Genomic DNA, 24,089 nt, shown 5'->3' on the forward strand with positions numbered 1-24,089 from the left:
GAGTCGGTGGCGCCCCGGCCCCTGCGAAACCCACACAAAGCTCACTGGACTCGAAAGTTCTTGAAATTTGAAACCAAAAGAAACAGCTGCCACAAAAATATTCACCCGCGTCACTGATGACCCCTCCGCAGCCCATTGACTCAGTAACAATAACAAAGCCCCCACTCTATCCGAATCGCCCTCCAAGGGTCCTAATTCCTCGATCCAATGCTTCCATAATGCCCAACCCCTTTTATACCTATCCCATGTGCCAAGCGACAATGATGCCCATATTAACTGCCCCGCTCCTCGCAGACCAGCTCCCATAATTCCGGAGGACAAGGAATGCCCACCTTCTCCGCCCTCGGAGCCAAGGATGGAAACCGCTCCCACTGGAAACGAGATAAAGAATTGGCAATGTCACTGCCTCGCTAATAGAATCCAAATTGCAAAAAAAGAGCCGAACAATTGTCCGTCACTTTCTCACCGTTGATACTAGCCAGGGTGCAAAAGGCTTGCATCCAGTTTGCAAAAGTTTGCGGGATCAATCGCCATCTGCACTTTTCCTCCTCCTCTTTTTTACTGTCCTCCTTCTTACTCTTATCTAAGCTAAACTTAGCCAAAGGGAGCAAAGAAAAGCTCTCCACATACTCGTCCTTCCAGATCTTTTCCTTAACTTCCTTCTTTAAATCTGCGCCCTATCCTCCTATATGGGCCCTATCGTCAATACACACCGAATCAACTTTCTCCTTCTCTGTTTGCACTGACACCATCACACCTGCTGCCGCCACCGTGAAACCCTGACCCTGCACTGGCGCTGACGTCGGGGGAACCCATGACGCAATTGGAGAACCCGAAATACTCTGCTCACAACGTGACAAAAGCTCTCTAACACTACCCAGGAGTTCCATAAATCCCTCGTTACCTGCGCTACCCACAGGGGAACATGACCCCCACTACACCTGAACCCTGGGACATTAATATTGGGGGAAACGGACAAGACAAAGAGGGGTACTCACCCGACTGCGTAGGAGCTGTGTGCCCACCAGTTGCAGATCCTGCACCCTGCTGGCCTCCGTTGTTGCCTTTTCCATCTCTGCAAAGATGTCCACTGGGATGGGAAACAGGACCAGCAGCAGGACGACTGGGTGACCCTCCTCCTGGAACATCACAAGAGGGGGCCATGGTACCCTGTTGGAAAATAGCAGGCCTGGTGACTGCAGGGGCCCTGGCACCATGGCTATTACTGGGGACCCCTGTGTCTGAACGGGCCAGGAGGCTAGAGGGATTCCTCCCAGACCACTGTGCCACTGTGCATTGGAAACCGGTGTCCGGCCTGGAGGGGCCCTTGAGGGACTGCTACGTCTCCTGGCCTGTGGTGCAGTCCCATCAGGGCTGAGATGAGCAGGGGGGCGAGTCCTGCGTGCCCGCTGCCCTGTAGCTTCAACCATTGGTACTATAGCCGAGGGGGGGATGCCCCGATGGAGGTATTACCCCAGCAAGCTGTCCCTGGAGCCAGGCCTCTCCGTGGACATCAGCAGCAGTGCGGAGCTGCTCCAAGAGCTGTTCGATGGAGGCCATAGCTTCTACATTAAACTGCAGAGCAAGCGCAGGGAGCAAGTCAGCGCACAACTGATGGCTGAGTCCCGCGGCTCACTTCCAGACGTGTGGCCCAGTCAAACCCGGCATGCTTAAGCTCCTCCCCCAAGCCAGCTTTGCGCCAAAGAAGCCTATTGGTCCCCCTACTGTCCACCCCTAGTCACATTCTCTACACGTGATGCAGCGCCGCTCCGGTCATCCTTTCTACGTATAGGGAAACCGCTGGTGTTTCCATAGCTATGATTGACATGCTGCAATTTTCCTAAACACAACTATTTTGGAAATTGCTAAATTTCGGCTGCGGGTATTCTTCTGCAATGTGTGGATGGGATTCGCTCTCCACTTTGCAGGGACTGGAATACGCTGCGGTTTTTGCTGTTACCACCACGTTGGGCTTTGGCCTTACAAAACACATGGGGGGCTGAGTGATACTTGTTTGGGGCACTCTGAGCTGTGGAGAGATTATTACCACTATGGGGGTGCACTAGAGAGGTACAGGATGCTTGTTTGGGGGTGCACAGGAAATATATGGCTATTGGTGAAATAATTGCTGGCAGTGCGGGGTAGACTTACAGGGCGATCTGCAACAACTTATCCCCTCCCCTGTGGGTGTCTTGCAAAGGGGTCATAAGAATTTGGTATTTTCTCTGGAATTTGGACTGGTGAGGGCCTGGTCCCTCTGGGATTTAGTCATTTCACTGTGAGCAGGATAAATATTACTGCAGTTCAAGGCCCGACCACTAGGGGGCAACAAGGTCCTGACCAATAATGGTTCAAAAAGAAAACAGAAAGCCAGCACCGAGCTGCACAGTGTAGTCATTCCAAGTGCAGGGAATTCAAAGTGATACATGTAGAGCTCTCACCTGGTCAAGATGTGAGGAATTAATGATTTGCAGAGGGTTCCTCTCTGGTATCAGGGAGCAGGCAAGACCGGACACCCAGGGGTGTATAGGAGCAGTAATCGGACTGAGGAAATCGCCAAAGACTGCGCTCTCAGAGACATACCGATGTCCTGTGGATAGATTATATACTGACATACTGATGTCCTCTGGATAGATTATATACTGACATACCGATGTCCTGTTGTGTGGATAGATTATATACTGACATACTGATCCGCGGGGCATGTTTCACTGGTCCACAGGGCCTATGTTAGGGTGAGGGCACTCACTGTGCAGCGGCTGCTGGGCTTTGTAGTTACATATAGCTGCAGACTCCGGGGAAGGCTCTGTGAGCTGCTGTATGACTGGTTATAGCCCCGTCTCCTCCAGTCTCCAGCTCAGCATTGGGGGCGTGGCCGTGTGAAGCTTTGCTGCTGCTACAGCTCAGCTCCTGCCCTCTGCATCCTGCAAAGTCTCCCCCAGGAGGAGGAGAAGAGCAACATACAGCAAAGTGAAAGTAAAAAACCACCAGGTACCTACTGGGGGACAGGAGGGGGGAATTTAATGTCAGGAATTTGGGGTTATTAAACTAGTTTTAGTAACTGCATATGCTATACATTAATAGCAATTAACCCAATCATGTCCCTTACATTAACCCCTGTGTGCCTCACATAAGAGTTACTGATATGTGAGACATATGGAGGTACTAATAAAGGACCTTAATGCTGAAGATAATTATTACCGCCATATGTCTCACATATCAGTAACCCTTATGTGAGGCACACGGGGGTTAATGTGAGGGACATGACGGGGTAACTGCTATTACTATGAGGCCCATGGAGTTACTAAGCTGTAACGTACATAACCAGACTTTTTATTCACAACTGCGGATAGAAGTCTGGACCCGGTGGCATGAGGGCGGGTTCACACCTGCGCCTGGTCTACGCTTTCAGGTTTCTGTCTTCTGCCCGAGAAACTGGACGGGAGACGGAAATCAGCAGTCACTTTTTAAACCCATTCATTTGAATGAGTTTACAAAATGTCCAAAGCAATAGCAATTCCCCAGAATGGTAGAACTAACAAGTACACCCGGCCCCACAAAAAAAGACGCCCTATGCATCCCCGTACACGGACGTATAAAAAGTTACGGCTGTTAGAATATGGCGACTTTTAGAATAAAATTTTGTTGGCACAGTTTTGGATTTTTTTAAGGGGTTAAAATGTAAATAAAACCATATAAATTTGGTATCCCCGGAATCGTAACGAAACACAGAACAGGGGACAGGTCATTTTGGCTGCGCAGTGATTGCCGTAAAAACGAAGCCCGTAAGAATGTCGCACAAATGCAGTTTTTCTTCTAATCCACCCCATTCTGATTTTTTTCCAGCTTCCCAGGACATTATACAGAATAATTAATGGCGGCATCAGGAAGAAAAATTTGTCCCGCAAACATTAAGACCTCATATGTTTAGAACACGGGGAGTCAAAAACAAAAATCGAAAAATCCCCGCGGTGGGAAGGGGTTAAAGACAAAATCGACAACATTCAAAAGGAAATAACCCAATCTCCAAGCAACGTCAGTCCCCTTCCCTCCTCATTGTGAACTCTCATTATTTGTCCCAGTAAGGCTCCATTCACACGGAGTAAACACGCGCTCATTTTGGCACAATACACATGTAAAAATAAGACTCCCATTGACTTCAATGACATTTTACATGTGAATTTTGACGTGTTCTTTTACATGTGTAAAAAAATGTCATTGAAGAGAATGGGAGTCTTATTTTTACATGTGTATTGTGCCAAAATGAGCACGTGTTTACTCCGTGTGAATGGACCCTAACAGATGAAGTCTCCCGACTCCTTTCTTCTTCTCACCCCACTACTTGTACAAGTGATCCTCCTCTGTCACACCTCCTCCGGTCTATGTCCCCTGCGGTTACAACTCACCTTACTATAATATTTAACTTTTCTCTCTCTTCTGGAATCTTTCCCTCCTTCTTCATACACGCTGTCATATCCCCACTACTGAAACCCCCTCCCTTGTCCATCCTGTGCTGCTGACTACCGACCTGTCTCTAACCTCCCCTTCATCTCTAACCTCCCCTCCATCTCTAACCTCCCCTTCGTCTCTAACCTCTCCTTCAGCTCTAACCTCCCCTTCATCTCTAACCTCCCCTTCATCTCTAACCTCCCCTTCACCTCTAACCTCCCCTCCATCTCTAACCTCCCCTTCATCTCTAACCTCCCCTTCACCTCTGACCTCCTCTCCATGTCTAACCTCCCCTCCATCTCTAACCTCCCCTTCATCTCTAACCTCCCCTTCACCTTTAACCTCCCCTTCACTTCTAACCTCCCCTCCATCTCTAACCTCCCCTTCATCTCTAACCTCCCCTCCATCTCTAACCTCCCCTTCATCTCTAACCTCCCCTTCACCTCTGACCTCCTCTCCATGTCTAACCTCCCCTCCATCTCTAACCTCCCCTTCACCTTTAACCTCCCCTTCACTTCTAACCTCCCCTCCATCTCTAACCTCCCCTTCATCTCTAACCTCCCCTCCATCTCTAACCTCCCCTTCACTTCTAACCTCCCCTTCATCTCTAACCTCCCCTTCACCTTTAACCTCCCCTTCACTTCTAACCTCCCCTCCATCTCTAACCTCCCCTTCATCTCTAACCTCCCCTCCATCTCTAACCTCCCCTTCATCTCTAACCTCCCCTCCATCTCTAACCTCCCCTTCATCTCTAACCTCCCCTCCATCTCTAACCTCCCCTTCATCTCTAACCCCCCCTTCACCTCTAACCTCCCCTCCATCTCTAACCTCCCCTCCATCTCTAACCTCCCCTTCACCTCTAACCTCCCCTTCGTCTCTAACCTCCCCTTCATCTCTAACCTCCCCTTCATCTCTAACCCCCCCTTCACCTCTAACCTCCCCTCCATCTCTAACCTCCCCTTCATCTCTAACCTCCCCTTTATCTCTAACCTACCCGTCATCTCTAACCTCCCCTTCATCTCTAACCTCCCCTTCACCTCTAACCTCCCCTTCACGTCTAACCTCCCCTTCATCTCTAACCTCCCCTTCTTCTCTAACCTCCCCTTCGTCGCTAACCTCCCCTTTACCTCTAACCTCCCCTTCGTCTCTAACCTCCCCCTCACCTCTAACCTCCCCTTCGTCTCTAACCTCCCCTTCATCTCTAACCTCCCCTTCATCTCTAACTTCCTGGAACTCCTGGTCTCTTCCCACCTAATCCGCTATCTCTGCTCACCCTCTTCTGCACCCCTTACAATCAGGTTTTCTCTCTACAGAAATGGCCCTCACAAAGGTCTCCAACAATTTCCTGACGGCTAAATCTAAAGGGAACTATTCACTACTGATTCTTCTGGATCTCTCAGCAGTATCTGCCACCATAGACCACAAACTCCTCCTCACTGTGCTCGGCTCTATTGGCCTCTGCGCTCTCTCTAGGTTTTCTTCCTATTTCTCTGACCGCACATTTAGTGTATCATTTGCTAGAGCTGTTTCTTCTCCTCCCTTTGTGGACCATCCATGAACAACTATTATACTCTGGTGTCTTCTCAGACCCTAGAGTATAATAATCAGATACAAATATTACCTCTCCTGGGCTCCATCGCACTCCTTGCTGATACCGGCCATCTTCAATGATGGAAGAGACATCACTTGAGCTGGGGCTTGCTTCACGAAACATAAGGACGCAAGCTCGGCCCATGTGACGTCTGGGACATCGCAAAAGTAGGCCTGAAGCCTTCTGGAGTCAGGGGAGGTAAGTAACAGTGTTTTTATGTTAACCTCACCTCCCCTGGGTATAATCATAGTGTTTGTGGGGTTCATGGGACCGCGACCTTACTTACCGATCTTGGCTCCTGCTCACAGCCTCTGCAAAAGGGGGAAGCACTGGCGGCCATGACCAGAAGCCAGGATCCATAAGGGTAGGTTCACATGTGTCAGTTGTATCAGTATCAACTGTTTTGTACTTTAGTCATTACAACTGATGCCAAAACTGATGCAAAAATGTATCACTTGTCATCAGTTTTTACTATCACTTATTACCATAAGAGTGGCGCATGTCTTCTACATGGGGTACAAGGGGGTGTAGGCTGTGTGTGAGCAAAAAGGGGGGAATGGGGGAGTGCAGGCTGTGTGTGAGCAAGAGGGAGAATGGGGGTATAGACCGTGTTTGAGCAAGAGGGAGAATGGGTGTATAGACCGTGTGTGAGCAAGAGGGGGACATGGGGGTGCAGGCTGTGTATGAGCAAGAGGGGGACATGGGGGTGCAGGCTGTGTATGAGCAAGAGGGGGACATGGGGGTGCAGGCTGTATGTGAGCAAGAAGGGGACATGGGGGTGCAGGCTGTGTATGAGCAAGAGGGGGACATGGGGGTGCAGGCTGTATGTGAGCAAGAAGGGGACATGGGGGTGCAGGCTGTGTATGAGCAAGAGGGGACATGGGGGTGCAGGCTGTGTATGAGCAAGAGGGGGACATGGGGGTGCAGGCTGTATGTGAGCAAGAAGGGGACATGGGGGTGCAGGCTGTGTGTGAGCAAGAGGGGGGAATGGGGGTGCAGGCTGTATGTGAGCAAGAAGGGGACATGGGGGTGCAGGCTGTGTATGAGCAAGAGGGGACATGGGGGTGCAGGCTGTGTATGAGCAAGAGGGGGACATGGGGGTGCAGGCTGTATGTGAGCAAGAAGGGGACATGGGGGTGCAGGCTGTGTATGAGCAAGAGGGGGACATGGGGGTGCAGGCTGTATGTGAGCAAGAAGGGGACATGGGGGTGCAGGCTGTGTATGAGCAAGAGGGGACATGGGGGTGCAGGCTGTGTATGAGCAAGAGGGGGACATGGGGGTGCAGGCTGTATGTGAGCAAGAAGGGGACATGGGGGTGCAGGCTGTGTATGAGCAAGAGGGGACATGGGGGTGCAGGCTGTGTATGAGCAAGAGGGGGACATGGGGGTGCAGGCTGTATGTGAGCAAGAAGGGGACATGGGGGTGCAGGCTGTGTATGAGCAAGAGGGGGACATGGGGGTGCAGGCTGTATGTGAGCAAGAAGGGGACATGGGGGTGCAGGCTGTGTATGAGCAAGAGGGGACATGGGGGTGCAGGCTGTGTATGAGCAAGAGGGGGACATGGGGGTGCAGGCTGTATGTGAGCAAGAAGGGGACATGGGGGTGCAGGCTGTGTGTGAGCAAGAGGGGGGAATGGGGGTATAGACCGTGTGTGAGCAAGAGGGGGACATGAAGGAACAGGCTGTGTATGAGCAAGAGGGGGACATGGGGGTGCAGACTGTGTATGAGCAAGAAGGGGACATGGGGTGCAGGCTGTGTATGAGCAAGAGGAGGACATGGGGGTGCAGGCTGTGTATGAGCAAGAGGGGGACATGGGGGTGCAGGCTGTGTATGAGCAAGAGGGGGGAACATGGAGGTGCAGGCTGTGTATGAGCAAGAGGGGGGAATGGGGGTATAGACCGTGTGTGAGCAAGAGGGGGACATGAAGGAACAGGCTGTGTATGAGCAAGAGGGGGACATGGGGGTGCAGACTGTGTATGAGCAAGAAGGGGACATGGGGTGCAGGCTATGTATGAGCAAGAGGAGGACATGGGGGTGCAGGCTGTGTATGAGCAAGAGGGGGACATGGGGGTGCAGGCTGTGTATGAGCAAGAGGGGGGAACATGGAGGTGCAGGCTGTGTATGAGCAAGAGGGGGGAATGGGGGTATAGACCGTGTGTGAGCAAGAGGGGGACATGAAGGAACAGGCTGTGTATGAGCAAGAGGGGGACATGGGGATGCAGGCTGTGTATGAGCAAGAGGGAGACATGGGGGTGCAGGCTGTGTATGAGCAAGAGGGGGGAACATGGGGGTGCAGGCTGTGTATGAGCAAGAGGGGGGAATGGGGGAATAGACCATGTGTGAGCAAGAGGGGGACATGGGGGTGCAGGCTGTGTATGAGCAAGAGGGGGGAATGGGTTTAAGTGTGTGTATGAGAAAGAGGGGGTGCAAACAAAAGGAGAGAATGGGGGTGCAAGCTGCGTGCGAGCAAGAGGGTGATCTGGAGGGGGGAACCCCTCATTCCACCACACTCTTGCTCACTCACAGCCTCCACCACCCATTCTTGCTTTTTTCTGACACAAAGCCTGCACCCCCACATCACCTTCTTGGCTCACACACAGCCTGCACGCCCATGTACCCCTCTTGTCACACACAGCCTGCACGCCCATGTACCCCTCTTCCTCACACACGGACATCACCCATATCCTGCTCCTGCTCACATAGTCTGCACCACAATTCCTCCCCTCTTTCTCACCCACAGCCTGCACAGCCATGTACCCCTCTGCTCACAGTCTGCAACCCCCCATTCCCTCCTCTTGCTCACAATCTGCACCCTCATTCCCACTCTTGCTCACAGACAGCATGCAACCCATCCCCCCCATTGTACTTGTACCACCTGGAATAGGTGGAGTGATTGGGATCGGAAAAGATCGTATCCCAATCAATCGAGCAAATTTCACAATCGCAATCGGCTAGAAAATGATCGGAAATCAGATTTTGAAATCTCAAGATTGAGTGATTGGGATCGGGAAAAATTGGATCCTGATCAGCGATCGAGCAAATTTCACGATCGGAATCAGCTGGAAAATGATCGGAAATCGGATTTTAAAATCGATCCTGAAATCTCAAAATCGGCTCAACCCTAACAGAGAGAAAAGTAAGGTTATGGCTCGAGGACTGCGATGATAAAAATAACAAGGCCCAGTCCTTAAATGGTTAATGGGGTACTCTCATCAGAGAAAGGAATCCCCTATCCATAGACTGGGGGGAGGGGGCAATGTATATATTAGTGATGGTCCAACTGCTGAGACCCCCAATAATGAGAACAGGGGTCCCCAATTGGAAATGGGCAGTGATTGGACAGGGCAAACAGCTACAAGCCTATCAATATGGGTGCTGGGAATAAAGGGGTGACAACAAATATAGCACTGTACACACTGTACTAGCACTGCTACCTTCAGAAAACGGGAAAAGACCCCATTCACCTGATCAGTGTGTATCTCAGCAGTTGGATACCCAACAATATACAAGTTATCTCCTCAGAAAAGATCGGATTCCGATCGGCGATCGAGTAAATTTCACAATCGTGATTGGGTTCCGATCCCGCCTAAAAAAGATCGGTAACGGAATTCCGATCCCGATCGCTCACCCTTATCTGCACAGAACCGCTGCCGCTCCCCGGAGCTCCCGGAAGTTCTTCTCTGTCTTCTCCTCTGTCATTCACATGCCGGCAGAGCGCTGTACGCGCCCCCGCCTCCCTGCCGACATGTGAATGACAGAGGAGAAGACATAGAACAACGGCCGGAGCTCTGAGGAGCGGCAGCGGTTCTGTGCAGGTAACTGGACAGCAGGGGGAATGAGTAGCCGTCTGAATTTTTAATCACTACACAGCATGGAGTCCAAAAATTGAAGCCTTCAAGCCTTGAACCCTTCAATTTTTGGAGTCCACGCTGTGTAGTGAACAGGATCGCTTTTAAAATCCAATTTTCGATCATTAAAAAATCCCATTGACTTGCATTAGGATCGAAATTGGGATCAGATGGAAAATGATCGGAAATCGGATTTTAAAAACATTCCTGAAATCTCAAGATCGGCTCAACCCTATTTACAACCACAAACTGATTCTGTTCTCTGCTTGATGAGACCCCAGCGTGGACATCGTACGGTCTTCATCTTACCGGTAGGGTGCTGGTATATCTGCCATGTCTTCTGAAGGCTCCTCCACTTTCCATGGTAGGTGAAGATATTTCAGGATATCCATGGCTGAGCCCCGATCAGGATTTACGGACAATAAATTCCAAAACATTCTTCTGGCTTCCACTGAGACTTTCTTCCACTTTTCTGGTGCTTTTGAAGGGTCCTTTCTCATCTGCCACCAGGCAAATTTTTTGTAGTTGGCATCACGTCCCAGCGCCTCTTGCCAGGGGAAGAATCCATTAAGGGCAGTGAACACGAGAACACCAAAAGACCACATGTCAAAGCTGGACTGTAGTAGTAGCTGATCTCCTGGTCTCCTCCGTAAGAGTTCTGGGGCGGTGTAAGGTTTAAGCCAGGAAACAGTAGGGACATGTGTGCCCTGGAGCCGGGCGAGTCCAAAGTCTGCCAGTTTAATGTGATGACACTCGGCGTCCATCAGAAGAATGTTATCTAGCTTGAGGTCTCGATGGACCATTCCTCTGCTGTGTATGAACTCCAGAGCGCTGGCTATCTGTGGGACGCAACGCTTCACCATGTCCTCCTGCATCCCGACCTGAGAAGAAGACAACACAAGAGATCACACAGCTGAACAGAAGACAGGACAAACTTGTCTTAGAGAAGAGTCCTCATGACTTGTATTTATCTTATACCAAGAGACAATTGTACAAGTTCTCAGTTTTTAGGGGTTGTAACCAATATGTCCTGATAACTTAGTCTACCACCAGCTCACCCGTCTCCTGTATAGTAAATCTACCATCTTATATGGTCTTACACTGTTCCATACCTGGACATATTTGTGGATAAGAACTCTAATGGGGGCGACAATGAAACAAATAAAAATAATAATTCAGGATCTCACCTTAGGTTTAATGATGAACTGAAGAGTCCCTGCCGGGGCCAATTCCTGAATGAATACAAACTCCTTAGGGGTGTGGAAGACGATCTCGTGTGTCTGGATGATGTGCGGGTGACAGCTGAGGGTGAGGGAGATGCCGTACTCCAGGAGGAAGTTATCCACCGCGGTCTTCTCCTTGGCTTGCATTTTGACCGCAACGATCTGACCTGTTGATGACATTAATATTATAAGTCACCGTCATATTCTACAACATGAAGATCAATAATGTTATAGAGGAGCCATCACAAGACGACAAGGTTAGTGGAGATGAACGCTCAATATTTCAGGGTATTCAGATACAGGACTAAGGTAAGAAACTAAACCAGTCATCACAATAATCATCCATCGTCTCACCTGAGTGTTTGTGTCTTCCCATGAAGACCGATCCATAAGATCCCGATCCGAGTTCTTGCAAGAGCTCAAAGTGGTCGGCCACATCCTTCATCCTGAGGTTCTTAGATGTCTCTGAAACCAGATTCAGCAGATGTTTTGCCATGTTCTTGGTCACGTCACTGATTTGGGCGGCCATTCTGGATGAAACAAAGAAATAGCATTTAGTTTACTACAACAGAAGAAAACCGCGGTATTGTAGAGGTCTGGGAAGTCATGGCTTGTGCCCCAGACTACATGTCCAAGACTGCCCCAACATTCAGAAGATGCCCCGCTGTCTCGGCTCTTATTACACTATATGGCAGTATCTAGTGGCAGGAGATGACTACTCCATACTACATGAGACCTCTGTCTGCTGGAGCTTTATATCATATCATCTCTATAGCCTGTGCTATGTACTAAACATGGATTTACCTTACAGATGAAGCCTGAAGATCTCTGCTCCTCCTGGAAGAGATGATGGTCACTGATGGAGTCCTCTTGTACAATGTGCACTGGATGTCACTGAGATGGTTTATATCCAGGAGGAGGGAGGAGATTGTAGATGGAGGGGACATTGTCATTGGCCAACACTTGGCGCCTTCATTTCCATATGAATTTCTATATTGACATTAAGTCTTTGGTGGACTTGTTGGGGGTAAATCCATATGAATGGGGTCTGCGGGGGCGGCTTCTGCACTGTACACAATGGCATTGTCTATGGTAAACACAACAGTATCAGGAGAAACCTACAACAAAGGCCTTATTCACAATATACAATCCTGGGCCAATGTCTGGGGTAAGTGCGGGGGGATTTGTATTCCGGGGAAATTTCAGAACAAATTCTGGAGACATTTCCTCTTTTTATCCCTTGTAAATGTGTAATTGTCAGCGCTGAAGAAAAATATTACTGAAAAAACATTCTAAATTCACTTCTAAATGTCACATCATTTTGTTTAATTCCTGCGCAGGCTTAAAGGGTTCACATACTTACTAAATGCTGTATTGAATGGGTTGAGGGGGACAGTTTTGGAAATGGGCCGAGCTATGGGGGAGGGGGTATAAATAATAAGCCAATAAAAGTCTCTTCTGAAAGGAATCGCTCCCTAAAAGATGGTTTGGGAAACTTTCTTGGAAATCTGGAAAGTTCCTGTTAGAATTGTAAACCTTCTAAAGTCCGGAAAAAATTCACAAACAAAGAAATGATGTCGCCATAAAGCGGAGACGTGGGAGATACCATCCGGGCGGGGGGACCATCCGTCTGATAGAAGAACATTTCACATTCTGATATATAAAATTCAATATTACGAATTACAAATTGAATTTTTCCACATTTTTGTCAGAATTCCTATTATTTCATCTCTAGACACAAAAATTATCGACCAAAGTTTCTCCTGAAAATGAAGAATAAGATGAAAGTGTCAGGAAACAGCGCGGCGGAGATATCACCACATAGCGAGACACCGCAGGTTACAGATATTGGGGGGTTAGGAGTTTAGGTCGTGTTCTTATGGGGTGAAACTCATAATGGGTAAAGGATTATTCACACACTGGTGATGTTCGGCTCGATGTGACCTACAACACATGGCCGTCTCCACAAAGTCTCAGGTTTGGGTCATACACAAAAATTTTTGCAAAATTTGGGTCAAATCTGGGTCGATTCAAAGTGGTTTAATCTTTGACTATAACACTGAGCTTTTAATGATAAAAAGTAAAATAAAGTTTCACAAGAATCCAGAATATGAAGCCGGAGAAGAACCTGCGGGGTCACCATCGGGGTCACCATCGGGGTCACGGGAACTGCAGGTTTTCTTTCTTTCTTTGTTCCCATTATTCTTTGTACTTTCCTCCTGATGATCCCCAGACAATAGATGGAGGTGTCAGGATTGTGTATCACACTCATTGTGTCCTGAGCTCTGACCCCTCCCCCTATTGTATCCAGGAGGGCGGAATTACCATTAATTACCATTAATTACTATTAATTACCATTAGTTTCCATTAATTACCATTAGTTTCCATTAATTACCATTAGTTTCCATTAATTACCATTAGTTTCCATTAATTACCATTAGTTTCCATTAATTACCATTAGTTTGGCTTCCAGCAGTGCAGTAGACACACAAAGACCCTTATTGGTGTTACTTGGTGACTGTTCACACCTACTTTGTAACTCATTAACTCCTTGTATATTTCCTCCCTCATTTGCATATAGGGTAATTAATGAGAGGCTAATTATCTCCTGTGGGCAGTCCTGGACTGTTCCATCACCTCGAGGCTCCGAGTATTTGGACAGACATTATATGACCCCCTACATTCTCCTCCCGCCTCATAGATTGGATATTTGTGAGACTTTCTGTTACTTTCTCTCATTATTCGTGTTCTAGTCGCCCCCCCCCCCCCCTCACTGATATAAAACTACACAGAGATTAAACCACTTCCAATCAGACCAGATTTCACTCCAATTTTGCAAAAGTTTGGTGTTTGACCCAAACCTGAGACTTTGGGGGTTTTGTCACCCACAAACCTGTGAGATTATTATAATGTGGGATCTTTCCAAACCCCAAAGAGAACGCGGAGACCTGAGCAAGACGTATAGTGTAGTGACCCTCCATATGAGATGGCACAATATACGTATTATGGAGCAGATGGCCTCTCACCTGCTGTGGTTGTGACGTCGGTCCTGTCCTGTAGACGGGTGAGGGGAGCAGCAGGTCTGGCCCAGACTGGTTATCCAAAGAACACCTGGAACACAATGGAGGAGGACGGGAGCCATGATGGCGGCGCTCTCAGGTGAGGGAAGGATTTCATTGGAGACAAACAGTCACGTCCTTCACTCTCCTCTGACCTGAGAGCGCCGTCATCATGGCTCCCGTCCTCCTACAGAGTAGAGCCGAATATCACCAGTGTGTGAATAATCCTTTACCCATTATGAGTATAAACCCCATAAGAACACGACCTAAACTCCTAAACCCCCAATATCTGTAACCTGCGATGTCTCGCTATGTGGTGATATCTCCGCTGCGCTGTTTCCTGACACTTTCATCTTATTCTTCATTTTCATGAGAAACTTTGGTCGATAATTTTTGTGTCTATAGATGAAATAATCGGAATTCTGACAAAAATGTGGAAATATTCAATTTGTAATTCATAATATTGTATTTTATATTTCAGAAAGTGGAAATGTTCTTCTATCAGACGGATGGTCCCCCCGCCCGGATGGTATCTCCCACGTCTCCGCTTTATGGAGACATCATTTCTTTGTTTGTGAATTTTTTCCGGACTTTAGAAGGTTTACAATTCTAACAGGAATTTTCAACATTTCCAAGAAAGTTTTCCCAAACCATTTTTTAGGGAGCGATTCCTTTTATTGGCTTATTATTTATACCCCCCTCCCCCCCATAGCTCGGCCAAAACTGCCCCTCCGAACCATTCAAAACAGCCTTCAGTAAGTATGTGAACCCCTTTAAGCCTGCGCAGGAATTAAACAAAATGTGAATTTAGAAGTGAATTTAGAATTGTTTTTTTCAGTAATATTTTTCTTCAGCGCTGACAATTACACATTTATAAGGGATAAAAAGAGGAAATGTCTCCAGAATTTGTTCTGAAATTTCCCCGGAATACAAATCCCCCCCATGTGGATGGAACGGCCGATTCTCTACAGAAAATAATCTCAAATTCACGCCAAGTTTCGCTAATATATATATGGGTGAATTTGAGAATAATTTATATATTCTGAACATAAATGGGCACAAGATATAGTTTTCTATGTACGCTATATTGATGATCTGCTTCTGATTTGGAATAATACTGTGGACGCCCTGAGCGAGTTTATTACATATCTAAATGACAACCATTGGGGACTGACCTTTACCAGTAACAGTTCCCAAGACCAGATTGAGTATCTTGACTTAGTATTAAGCACAGAGGAAGGAAAGATAATTACCAAAACCTTCTTTAAGAAAGTGGATGGGAACAATTTGCTAGACTTTCATAGCGACCACTATCGAAAATGGAAGCTGAATGTTCCGTTTTCCCAGTTCAAGAGATTAAGAAGAAACTGTAGAAGAAGCCAGGATTCTGAGAGCCAAAGTCTGGTCATGGCAAAAAGATTTGAAGAGAAAAGGTTCCCCCAAACCATTATTAATGGAGCACTTACACAAGCTGAATGTCTAAATCCTAGTCCAATAAGTAGGAATAATAAAGCTAAAAGTAATGACCAATGGCAATTCAATTACATAACAACTTACAATAAATCCCATGGAGCCATTAACAACATCTTAAAGGAGCATTGGTACATACATTAAATGATCCAATCTTGGGGAAAGTTTTACCCAAACAACCGGCAATCCCGTTCCGTAGGGCCGGCACAATGAGAAATATCCTAGCACCTAGTAAGTGGCGCTCCCCAAACCAGTGTAAAGGAATAACTTCTAACCCTGTCCATAGTAACCCAGGTGTCTATAGATGGAAGAAAACTCAATGTAAATGTTCTTCTTCCATAAGTCACAGCGAAAAATCCTTCCGCAGCAACGGTGACACATTCTCAATTAAACAGCATCTGTCCTGTGAAACCAACGTTGTCATCTCTCTTATCAGTTATAACTGTGGCTACAGTACGTGGGACCGACCACACTGGCACTACACAATACAATTAATGGTCATAGGTTTAACCTTTCAAGGGCTTATCTTAAGCATAGACTTTCAAAACATGCCTTGGAAGCCCATCACTGTGATTTTAGGCAATTCAGGGTGATGCCCATAGAGCAGATCCCTCCTCTTGGGTCAAACAGGTTGGAGAGACTCAAGAGGAGGGAAATGTTCTGGATATACAAATTAAACCCACTTACCCCAAGAGGGCTGAATGAAGCCAAAGAGCTTGTCAGCAGCCAGTGGGCATCCATCTGGGAACATAGTCCCACTCCAAACTCCCCCTCCCCCCCTATTTTCTATACTTACCTTCTGATACGTACTATATTGGGCATTCACTAGGGAAACAGCAGCCCTAAGTGCAACAGTACAATGTGACACTGGCAAGAATTGCTTTAGGGTCACATACAATTGTAGAATCAATGTGATTCTCTTTCCTAGATCTTAATCGATTATTAAGGGACCATTAGATTTATTTATATCACATAGTAGTAAGTAGTATAACTAATAGAATATATTCCTATCAGAGTTCTCTGTAATAGAATGTAATGGTCACATTTCCTAATGACTCTAGTGTCTGTGATAGGGATGTGTGGTTTATTTGCCATGAATTATACTTATTCCCTCCCACTTAGGCCATTGTTCTACAGCAGAGTTTAAAAGCCAAAGACATAGAAGTAATATATAACACCTGGCTATGAATACATCTGACTAATGAATGGATGCTGATAGTGGTAACACCCTACGTTTGGGGACAATGCACACTGTCTGGCAGTTTACCTGTGGACAGATGCAGGGTGTCCAATACAAACAAACAAAAAAAACCTCTTCAAAGCTGCTGAGTCACCTGCACAAGCACTCTCGGGGTCTTTTGACAAGTCTATGTATCAGCATGTGTGTACAAACCCGCTGTGCAAACATTCTGGAACTCGGAGAGGTAAGAGAGCGACTCCCTGACTGCACTGACATCTAGGAGACGAAGACTCACTACCATTGATTATTATTTACATCAGAGATTAGGTGAAACACAGTAAATAAGACTAATTAGGATAAAACAAACAGCAACTAGACATTGATACAAGAACTGATGTGTGAAGGAGCTTTACTCTGTTGTGTGGATATATTTGTATCTCTATCATTGTAAATACACTTTCTAGGTACATTGAATGAGAATGGGGGAATATTATGGATTAGAGCAACAAGCTACAGTTCACCCCTATTTGTACCATGTGATTTTTATTCATCTTTTATGCAAAAATATGAATTTTTATATGAAATATGCTATTCATTGTTTGTATGATTAAGTTTAATATTACTTTTTATGTGTGTTATGTTTGTATTTTCAATTAGATCTGATGAAGGGGTGGTACGTGTGAGGTGCCAGAGAACCCCGAAACGCGTCATCATAAATAAATCCTTTTTATTCTGATCCATCAGCATACCAGAACTCATCTTTACTGAAGGGAGCGCGCTTTTGGTATTTTTGGGGGGTATATCCCTCAATCACTGTCCTGTAATAACCAATGGTGGGATTGTAGGGTTTCCCATTCCTCCCATTAAAGAGTTAATAAGAGTTGTACAATAAGTTACCTGTAATACACAATACTGGGAAATACAGCTCAGCCCACAAAAACAAAGCCCCCAGTCAGTAATATAGAGTAGGGGTGAGCGATTGGGATCAGAAAAGATTGGATCCCAATCAATCAAGCAAATTTCACGATCTCAATCGTGATTGGCTGGAAATTGATCGGAAATCAGATTTTGAAATCTCAAGATCGGCCCAACCCTATAAGTAATGTTTCCCATAGAGAAGCATTGACTAGGGTTGAGGGATTGGGAAAAATTGGATCCCAATCAGTGATAGGCAACTTTCACGATCAGGATCGGCTGGAAAATGATCGGAAATTGGATTTTAAAATCAATCCTGAAATCTCAAGATCAGCTCAACCCCAATATAGAGAGAGAAAGTAACGTTATGGCTCGAGGACTGCAATGATAATAATAACATGGCCCAGTCCTTAAATGGTTAATGGGGTACTCTCATCAGAGAAAGGAATCCCCTATCCATAGACTGGGGGGGGGGGGGGGGCAATGTGTATATTAGTGATGGTCCAACTGCTGAGACCCCCAATAATGAGAACAGGGGTCCCCATTTGGAAATGGGCAGTGATTGGACAGGGCAAAGAGCTACAAGCCTATCAATATGGGTGACAACAAATATAGCGCTGTACACACTGTACGAGCACTGCTACCTTCAGAAAACGGGAAAAGACCCCATTCACCTGATCAGTGTGTATCTCAGCAGTTGGATACCCAACAATATACAAGTTATATCCTACACTATGGATTGTAGATGTCATGTACAGAGTAGAAACTCATCTGGAGAAACCGAACATCCTCCATATCCTGAGTACCATTACTAAAGGTCCTGGATGATACCAGCGGACCCCCCATATAATGGTCAGAGATGAGCGAACAGTAAAATGTTTGAGGTTCGATATTCGTTTCGAGTAGCCCCTCAATATTTGACTACTGGAATCGAATATTGAACCCCATTATAGTCTATGGGGGGAATATGCTCGTTTCAGGGGTAGGCAATGTTCAATCAAATTATACTTACCAAGTCCACGAGTGAGGGTCGGGCTGGATCCTCCGAGAAGTCTTCTTGCAGTGTCCCCGCGGCGTCTTCCGGCTCTGCATTCACTCTGCCAGGCATCAGGCACTACAAGCGGACATGCGCAGTCGGCTCTGCCCAGGCCCGATGCCTAAAATTGGATCCCAATCAGTGATAGGCAGCTTTCACGATCAGGATCGGCTGGAAAATGATCGGAAATTGGATTTTAAAATCAATCCTGAAATCTCAAGATCGGCTCAACCCCAATATAGAGAGAGAAGTAACGTTATGGCCCGAGGCCTGCGATGATAATAATAACATGGCCCAGTCCTTAAATGGTTAATGGGGTACTCTCATCAGAGAAAGGAATCCCCTATCCATAGACTGGGGGGGGGCAATGTCTATATTAGTGATGTTCCAACTGCCGAGACCCCCAATAATGAGAACAGGGACCCCCATTTGGAAATGGGCAGTGATTGGACAGGGCAAACAGCTACAAGCCTATCAATATGGGTGCTGGGAATAAAGGGGTGACAACAAATATAGCGCTGTACACACTGTACGAGCACTGCTACCTTCAGAAAACGGGAAAAGACCCCATTCACCTGATCAGCGTGAATATAGAGTGAATTCAGAGCTGGAAGACGCCGCGGGGAAGCTGCATGGAGAAGACTTCTAAAGGTAGGAGAAGAACCAGCATTGATTGGCCGACTGTATAGCATTCGGCCAATCAATGCTGCTTCTGCATCGAACTTTTACATTTGAACAGCGAGTAGTACTCAATCGAGTACGAGTATCTCGAATACCGCTACCGCTCGCCGGAGCTCCCGGCTGTTGTTCTCTGTCTTCTCCTCTGTCATTCACACACCGGCAGAGCGCCATATGCGCCCCCGCCTCCCTAGGCTAGTGTTACAAATGCTGGGAGAAGGCGGGGCTTGTTGTGGCTTAGGAGAGTGTGGGCGGGTACTGGGAGGGGAGACGTGAGTGATGGGGCGCGCATGACGCTCTGCCGGCCTGTGAATGACAGAGGAGAAGACATAGAAAAACAGCCGGGAGCTCTGAAGAGCGGCAGCGGCTCTGTGCAGGTAACTGAACAGCAGGGGGAAATAAATAGCTGTCGGAATTTTTAATCACTACACAGCATGGAGTCCAAAAATTGAAGCCGTCAAGCCTTCAATTTTTGGAGTCCACGCTGTGTAGTGAACAGGATCGTTTTTAAAATCCAATTTTCGATCATTAAAAATCCCATTGACTTGCATTAGGATCGGAATTGGGAACGGAAATTGGATTTTAAAAACGATCCTGAAATCTCAAGATCGGCTCAACCCTATTTACAACCACAAACTGATTCTGTTCTCTGCTTGATGTGACCCCAGCGTGCACATCGTACGGTCTTCATCTTACCGGTAGGGTGCTGGTATATCTGCCATGTCTTCTGAAGGCTCCTCCACTTTCCATGGTAGGTGAAGATATTTCAGGATGTCCATGGCTGAGCCCCGATCAGAAGGATTTACGGACAATAAATTCCAAAACATTCTTCTGGCTTCCACTGAGACTTTCTTCCACTTTTCTGGTGCTTTTGAAGGGTCTTTTCTCATCTGCCACCAGGCAAATTTTTTGTAGTTGGCATCACGTCCCAGCGCCTCTTGCCAGGGGAAGAATCCATTAAGGGCAGTGAACACGAGAACACCAAAAGACCACATGTCAAGGCTGGACTGTAGTAGTAGCTGATCTCCTGGTCTCCTCCGTAAGAGTTCTGGGGCGGTGTAAGGTTTAAGCCAGGAAACAGTAGGGACATGTGTGCCCTGGAGCCGGGCGAGTCCAAAGTCTGCCAGTTTAATGTGATGACACTCGGCGTCCATCAGAAGAATGTTATCTAGCTTGAGGTCTCGATGGACCATTCCTCTGCTGTGTATGAACTCCAGAGCGCTGGCTATCTGTGGGACGCAACGCTTCACCATGTCCTCCTGCATCCCGACCTGAGAAGAAGACAACACAAGAGATCACACAGCTGAACAGAAGACAGGACAAACTTGTCTTAGAGAAAAGTTCTCATGACTTGTATTTATCTTATACCAAGAGACAATAAAAAAATTTTAGGGGTTGTAACCAATATGTCCTGATGACTTAGTCTACCACCAGCTCACCAGTCTCCTGTATAGTAAATCTACCATCTTATATGGTCTTACACTGCTCCATACCTGGACATATTTGTGGATAAGAACTCTAATGGGGGCGACAATGAAACAAATAAAAATAATAATTCAGGACCTCACCTTAGGTTTAATGATGGACTGAAGAGTCCCTGCCGGGGCCAATTCCTGAATGAATACAAACTCCTTAGGGGTGTGGAAGACGATCTCGTGTGTCTGGATGATGTGCGGGTGACAGCTGAGGGTGAGGGAGATGCCGTACTCCAGGAGGAAGTTATCCACCGCGGTCTTCTCCTTGGCTTGCATTTTGACCGCGACGATCTGACCTGTAGATGACATTAATATTATAAGTCACCGTCATATTCTACAACATGAAGATCAATAATGTTATAGAGGAGCCATCACAAGACGACAAGGTTAGTGGAGATGAACTTTCCATATTTCAGGGTATTTAGATACAGGACTAAGATAAGAAACTAAACCGGTCCCCAAAGTGAAGGAAAGTCTAGTTATAGATATGGGCAATGGTGGATTGTGATGACTTAGGCCAATAACCAGCAGGAGGTAATATAGAAATGATGGCTCATCTTATTATGGAAATATAATCCAGCTCATTAGAAGAGAGGCCTGAAGACCCAACACAGGACATTGTGGAGACCTGCTAGCTACAGAGAGACCAAGAGCCAAGACCAGCTCAATGGCCCAATCATCACAATAATCATCCATCGTCTCACCTGAGTGTTTGTGTCTTCCCATGAAGACCGATCCATAAGATCCCGATCCGAGTTCTTGCAAGAGCTCAAAGTGGTCGGCCACATCCTTCATCCTGAGGTTCTTAGATGTCTCTGAAACCAGATTCAGCAGATGTTTTGCCATGTTCTTGGTCACTTCACTGATTTGGGCGGCCATTCTGAATGGAACAAAGAAATAGCATTTAGTTTACTACAACAGAAGAAAACGGCTGTATTGTAGAGGTCTGGGAAGTCATGGCTTGTGCCCCAGACTACATGTCCAAGACTGCCCCAACATTCAGAGGATGCCCCGCTGTCCCTGCTCTTATTACACTATATGGCAGTATCTAGTGGCAGGAGGTGACTACTCCATACTACATGAGACCTCTGTCTGCTGGAGCTTTATATCATATCATCTCTATAGCCTGTGCTATGCACTAAACATGGATTTACCTTACAGATGAAGCCTGAAGATCTCTGCTCCTCCTGGAAGAGATGATGGTCACTGATGGAATCCTCTTGTACAATGTGCACTGGATGTCCCTGAGATGGTTTATATCCAGGAGGAGGGAGGAGATTGTAGATGGAGGGGACATTGTCATTGGCCAACACTTGGCGCCTTCATTTCCATATGAATTTCTATGTTGACATTAAGTCTTTGGTGGACTTGTTGGGGGTAAATCCATATGAATGGGGTCTGCGGGGGCGGCTTCTGCACTGTACACAATGGCATTGTCTATGGGAAACACAACAGTATCAGGAGAAACCTACAACAAAGGCCTTATTCACAATATACAATCCTGGGCCAATGTCTAGGCTAAGTGCGGGAAATACTGCAAAGTAAGAAGGATCAGATCATAGAAATGGGAATGGTTTGGTCCATTCGGGTCATTTGGTGAATGGACAGAAATAAAGAAAATTCTAATTCCAATGTTTGGTCTGAACAAGATTTGTCTTAAAAAACTGAAAAACAAGATAAAAAATAGTTCGGGAACATGAAAGTAATAAAAATAAGAAAAATCTGCGATGGAAAAATGATTTATTATGTAAAAGAGAAGAAATTCACAAAATGAGATCATTTTCTGTAGAGAATCGGCCGTTCCATCCACATGGGGGGGATTTGTATTCCGGGGAAATTTCAGAACAAATTTTGGAGACATTTCCTCTTTTTATCCCTTGTAAATGTGTAATTGTCAGCGCTGAAGAAAAATATTACTGAAAAAACATTCTAAATTCACTTCTAAATTTCACATCATTTTGTTTAATTCCTGCGCAGGCTTAAAGGGTTCACATACTTACTAAATGCTGTATTGAATGGGTTGAGGGGGACAGTTTTGGAAATGGGCCGAGCTATGGGGGAGGGGGTATAAATAATAAGCCAATAAAAGTCTCTTCTGAAAGGAATCGCTCCCTAAAAGATGGTTTGGGAAACTTTCTTGGAAATCTGGAAAGTTCCTGTTAGAATTGTAAACCTTCTAAAGTCCGGAAAAAATTCACAAACAAAGAAATGATGTCGCCATAAAGCGGAGACGTGGGAGATACCATCCGGGCGGGGGGACCATCCGTCTGATAGAAGAACATTTCACATTCTGATATATAAAATTCAATATTACGAATTACAAATTGAATTTTTCCACATTTTTGTCAGAATTCCTATTATTTCATCTCTAGACACAAAAATTATCGACCAAAGTTTCTCCTGAAAATGAAGAATAAGATGAAAGTGTCAGGAAACAGCGCGGCGGAGATATCACCACATAGCGAGACACCGCAGGTTACAGATATTGGGGGGTTAGGAGTTTAGGTCGTGTTCTTATGGGGTGAAACTCATAATGGGTAAAGGATTATTCACACACTGGTGATGTTCGGCTCGATGTGACCTACAACACATGGCCGTCTCCACAAAGTCTCAGGTTTGGGTCATACACAAAATTTTTTGTAAAATTTGGGTCAAATCTGGGTCGATTCAAAGTGGTTTAATCTTTGACTATAACACTGAGCTTTTAATGATAAAAAGTAAAATAAAGTTTCACAAGAATCCAGAATATGAAGCCGGAGAAGAACCTGCGGGGTCACCATCGGGGTCACCATCGGGGTCACGGGAACTGCAGGTTTTCTTTCTTTCTTTGTTCCCATTATTCTTTGTACTTTCCTCCTGATGATCCCCAGACAATAGATGGAGGTGTCAGGATTGTGTATCACACTCATTGTGTCCTGAGCTCTGACCCCTCCCCCTATTGTATCCAGGAGGGCGGAATTACCATTAATTACCATTAATTACTATTAATTACCATTAGTTTCCATTAATTACCATTAGTTTCCATTAATTACCATTAGTTTCCATTAATTACCATTAGTTTCCATTAATTACCATTAGTTTCCATTAATTACCATTAGTTTGGCTTCCAGCAGTGCAGTAGACACACAAAGACCCTTATTGGTGTTACTTGGTGACTGTTCACACC

At 46.3% G+C, this 24,089-nt stretch overlaps 2 protein-coding genes across 2 annotated transcripts; both read right to left on the reverse strand.

Moving 5' to 3' along the window:
- Window positions 1-272: 272 nt before the first annotated feature.
- LOC142196234 (serine/threonine-protein kinase SBK1-like) lies at window positions 273-12,057 on the reverse strand. Its single transcript, XM_075266448.1, has 8 exons — window positions 11,915-12,057; window positions 11,465-11,640; window positions 11,075-11,277; window positions 10,197-10,768; window positions 2,442-2,544; window positions 1,474-1,575; window positions 999-1,139; window positions 273-371 (listed from the first exon to the last, which is right to left on the reverse strand). Exons 1-8 carry the CDS (start codon window positions 12,055-12,057, stop codon window positions 273-275), a joined length of 1,539 nt encoding a protein of 512 aa, XP_075122549.1.
- An 8,083-nt stretch (window positions 12,058-20,140) lies between these two features.
- Window positions 20,141-22,220, reverse strand: LOC142196236 (serine/threonine-protein kinase SBK1-like). Its single transcript, XM_075266449.1, has 4 exons — window positions 22,078-22,220; window positions 21,628-21,803; window positions 21,017-21,219; window positions 20,141-20,719 (listed from the first exon to the last, which is right to left on the reverse strand). The coding sequence occupies exons 1-4, from the start codon at window positions 22,218-22,220 to the stop codon at window positions 20,141-20,143; spliced, it is 1,101 nt and encodes a 366-aa protein (XP_075122550.1).
- Between the last annotated feature and the right edge of the window lie 1,869 nt (window positions 22,221-24,089).

This window comes from Leptodactylus fuscus, chromosome 2, assembly GCF_031893055.1.
Source record: "Leptodactylus fuscus isolate aLepFus1 chromosome 2, aLepFus1.hap2, whole genome shotgun sequence".
NCBI lineage: Eukaryota > Metazoa > Chordata > Amphibia > Anura > Leptodactylidae > Leptodactylus > Leptodactylus fuscus.

Coding starts and splice junctions, on each gene's coding strand:
- LOC142196234 (XM_075266448.1), bottom strand. CDS start 12,057: ATGTCCCCTCCATCTACAATCTCCTCCCTCCTCCTGGATATAAACCAT. Junction 1,576..2,441: donor ATTCCTCACATCTTGACCAG/GTGAGAGCTCTA, acceptor CTTGCTCTGCAG/TTTAATGTAGAAGCTATGGC. Junction 372..998: donor CACAGCTCCTACGCAGTCGG/GTGAGTACCCCT, acceptor TCTCGTTTCCAG/TGGGAGCGGTTTCCATCCTT.
- LOC142196236 (XM_075266449.1), bottom strand. CDS start 22,220: ATGTCCCCTCCATCTACAATCTCCTCCCTCCTCCTGGATATAAACCAT. Junction 21,804..22,077: donor CTTCAGGCTTCATCTGTAAG/GTAAATCCATGT, acceptor TGTTCCATTCAG/AATGGCCGCCCAAATCAGTG. Junction 20,720..21,016: donor AGTCCATCATTAAACCTAAG/GTGAGGTCCTGA, acceptor TCTTCTTCTCAG/GTCGGGATGCAGGAGGACAT.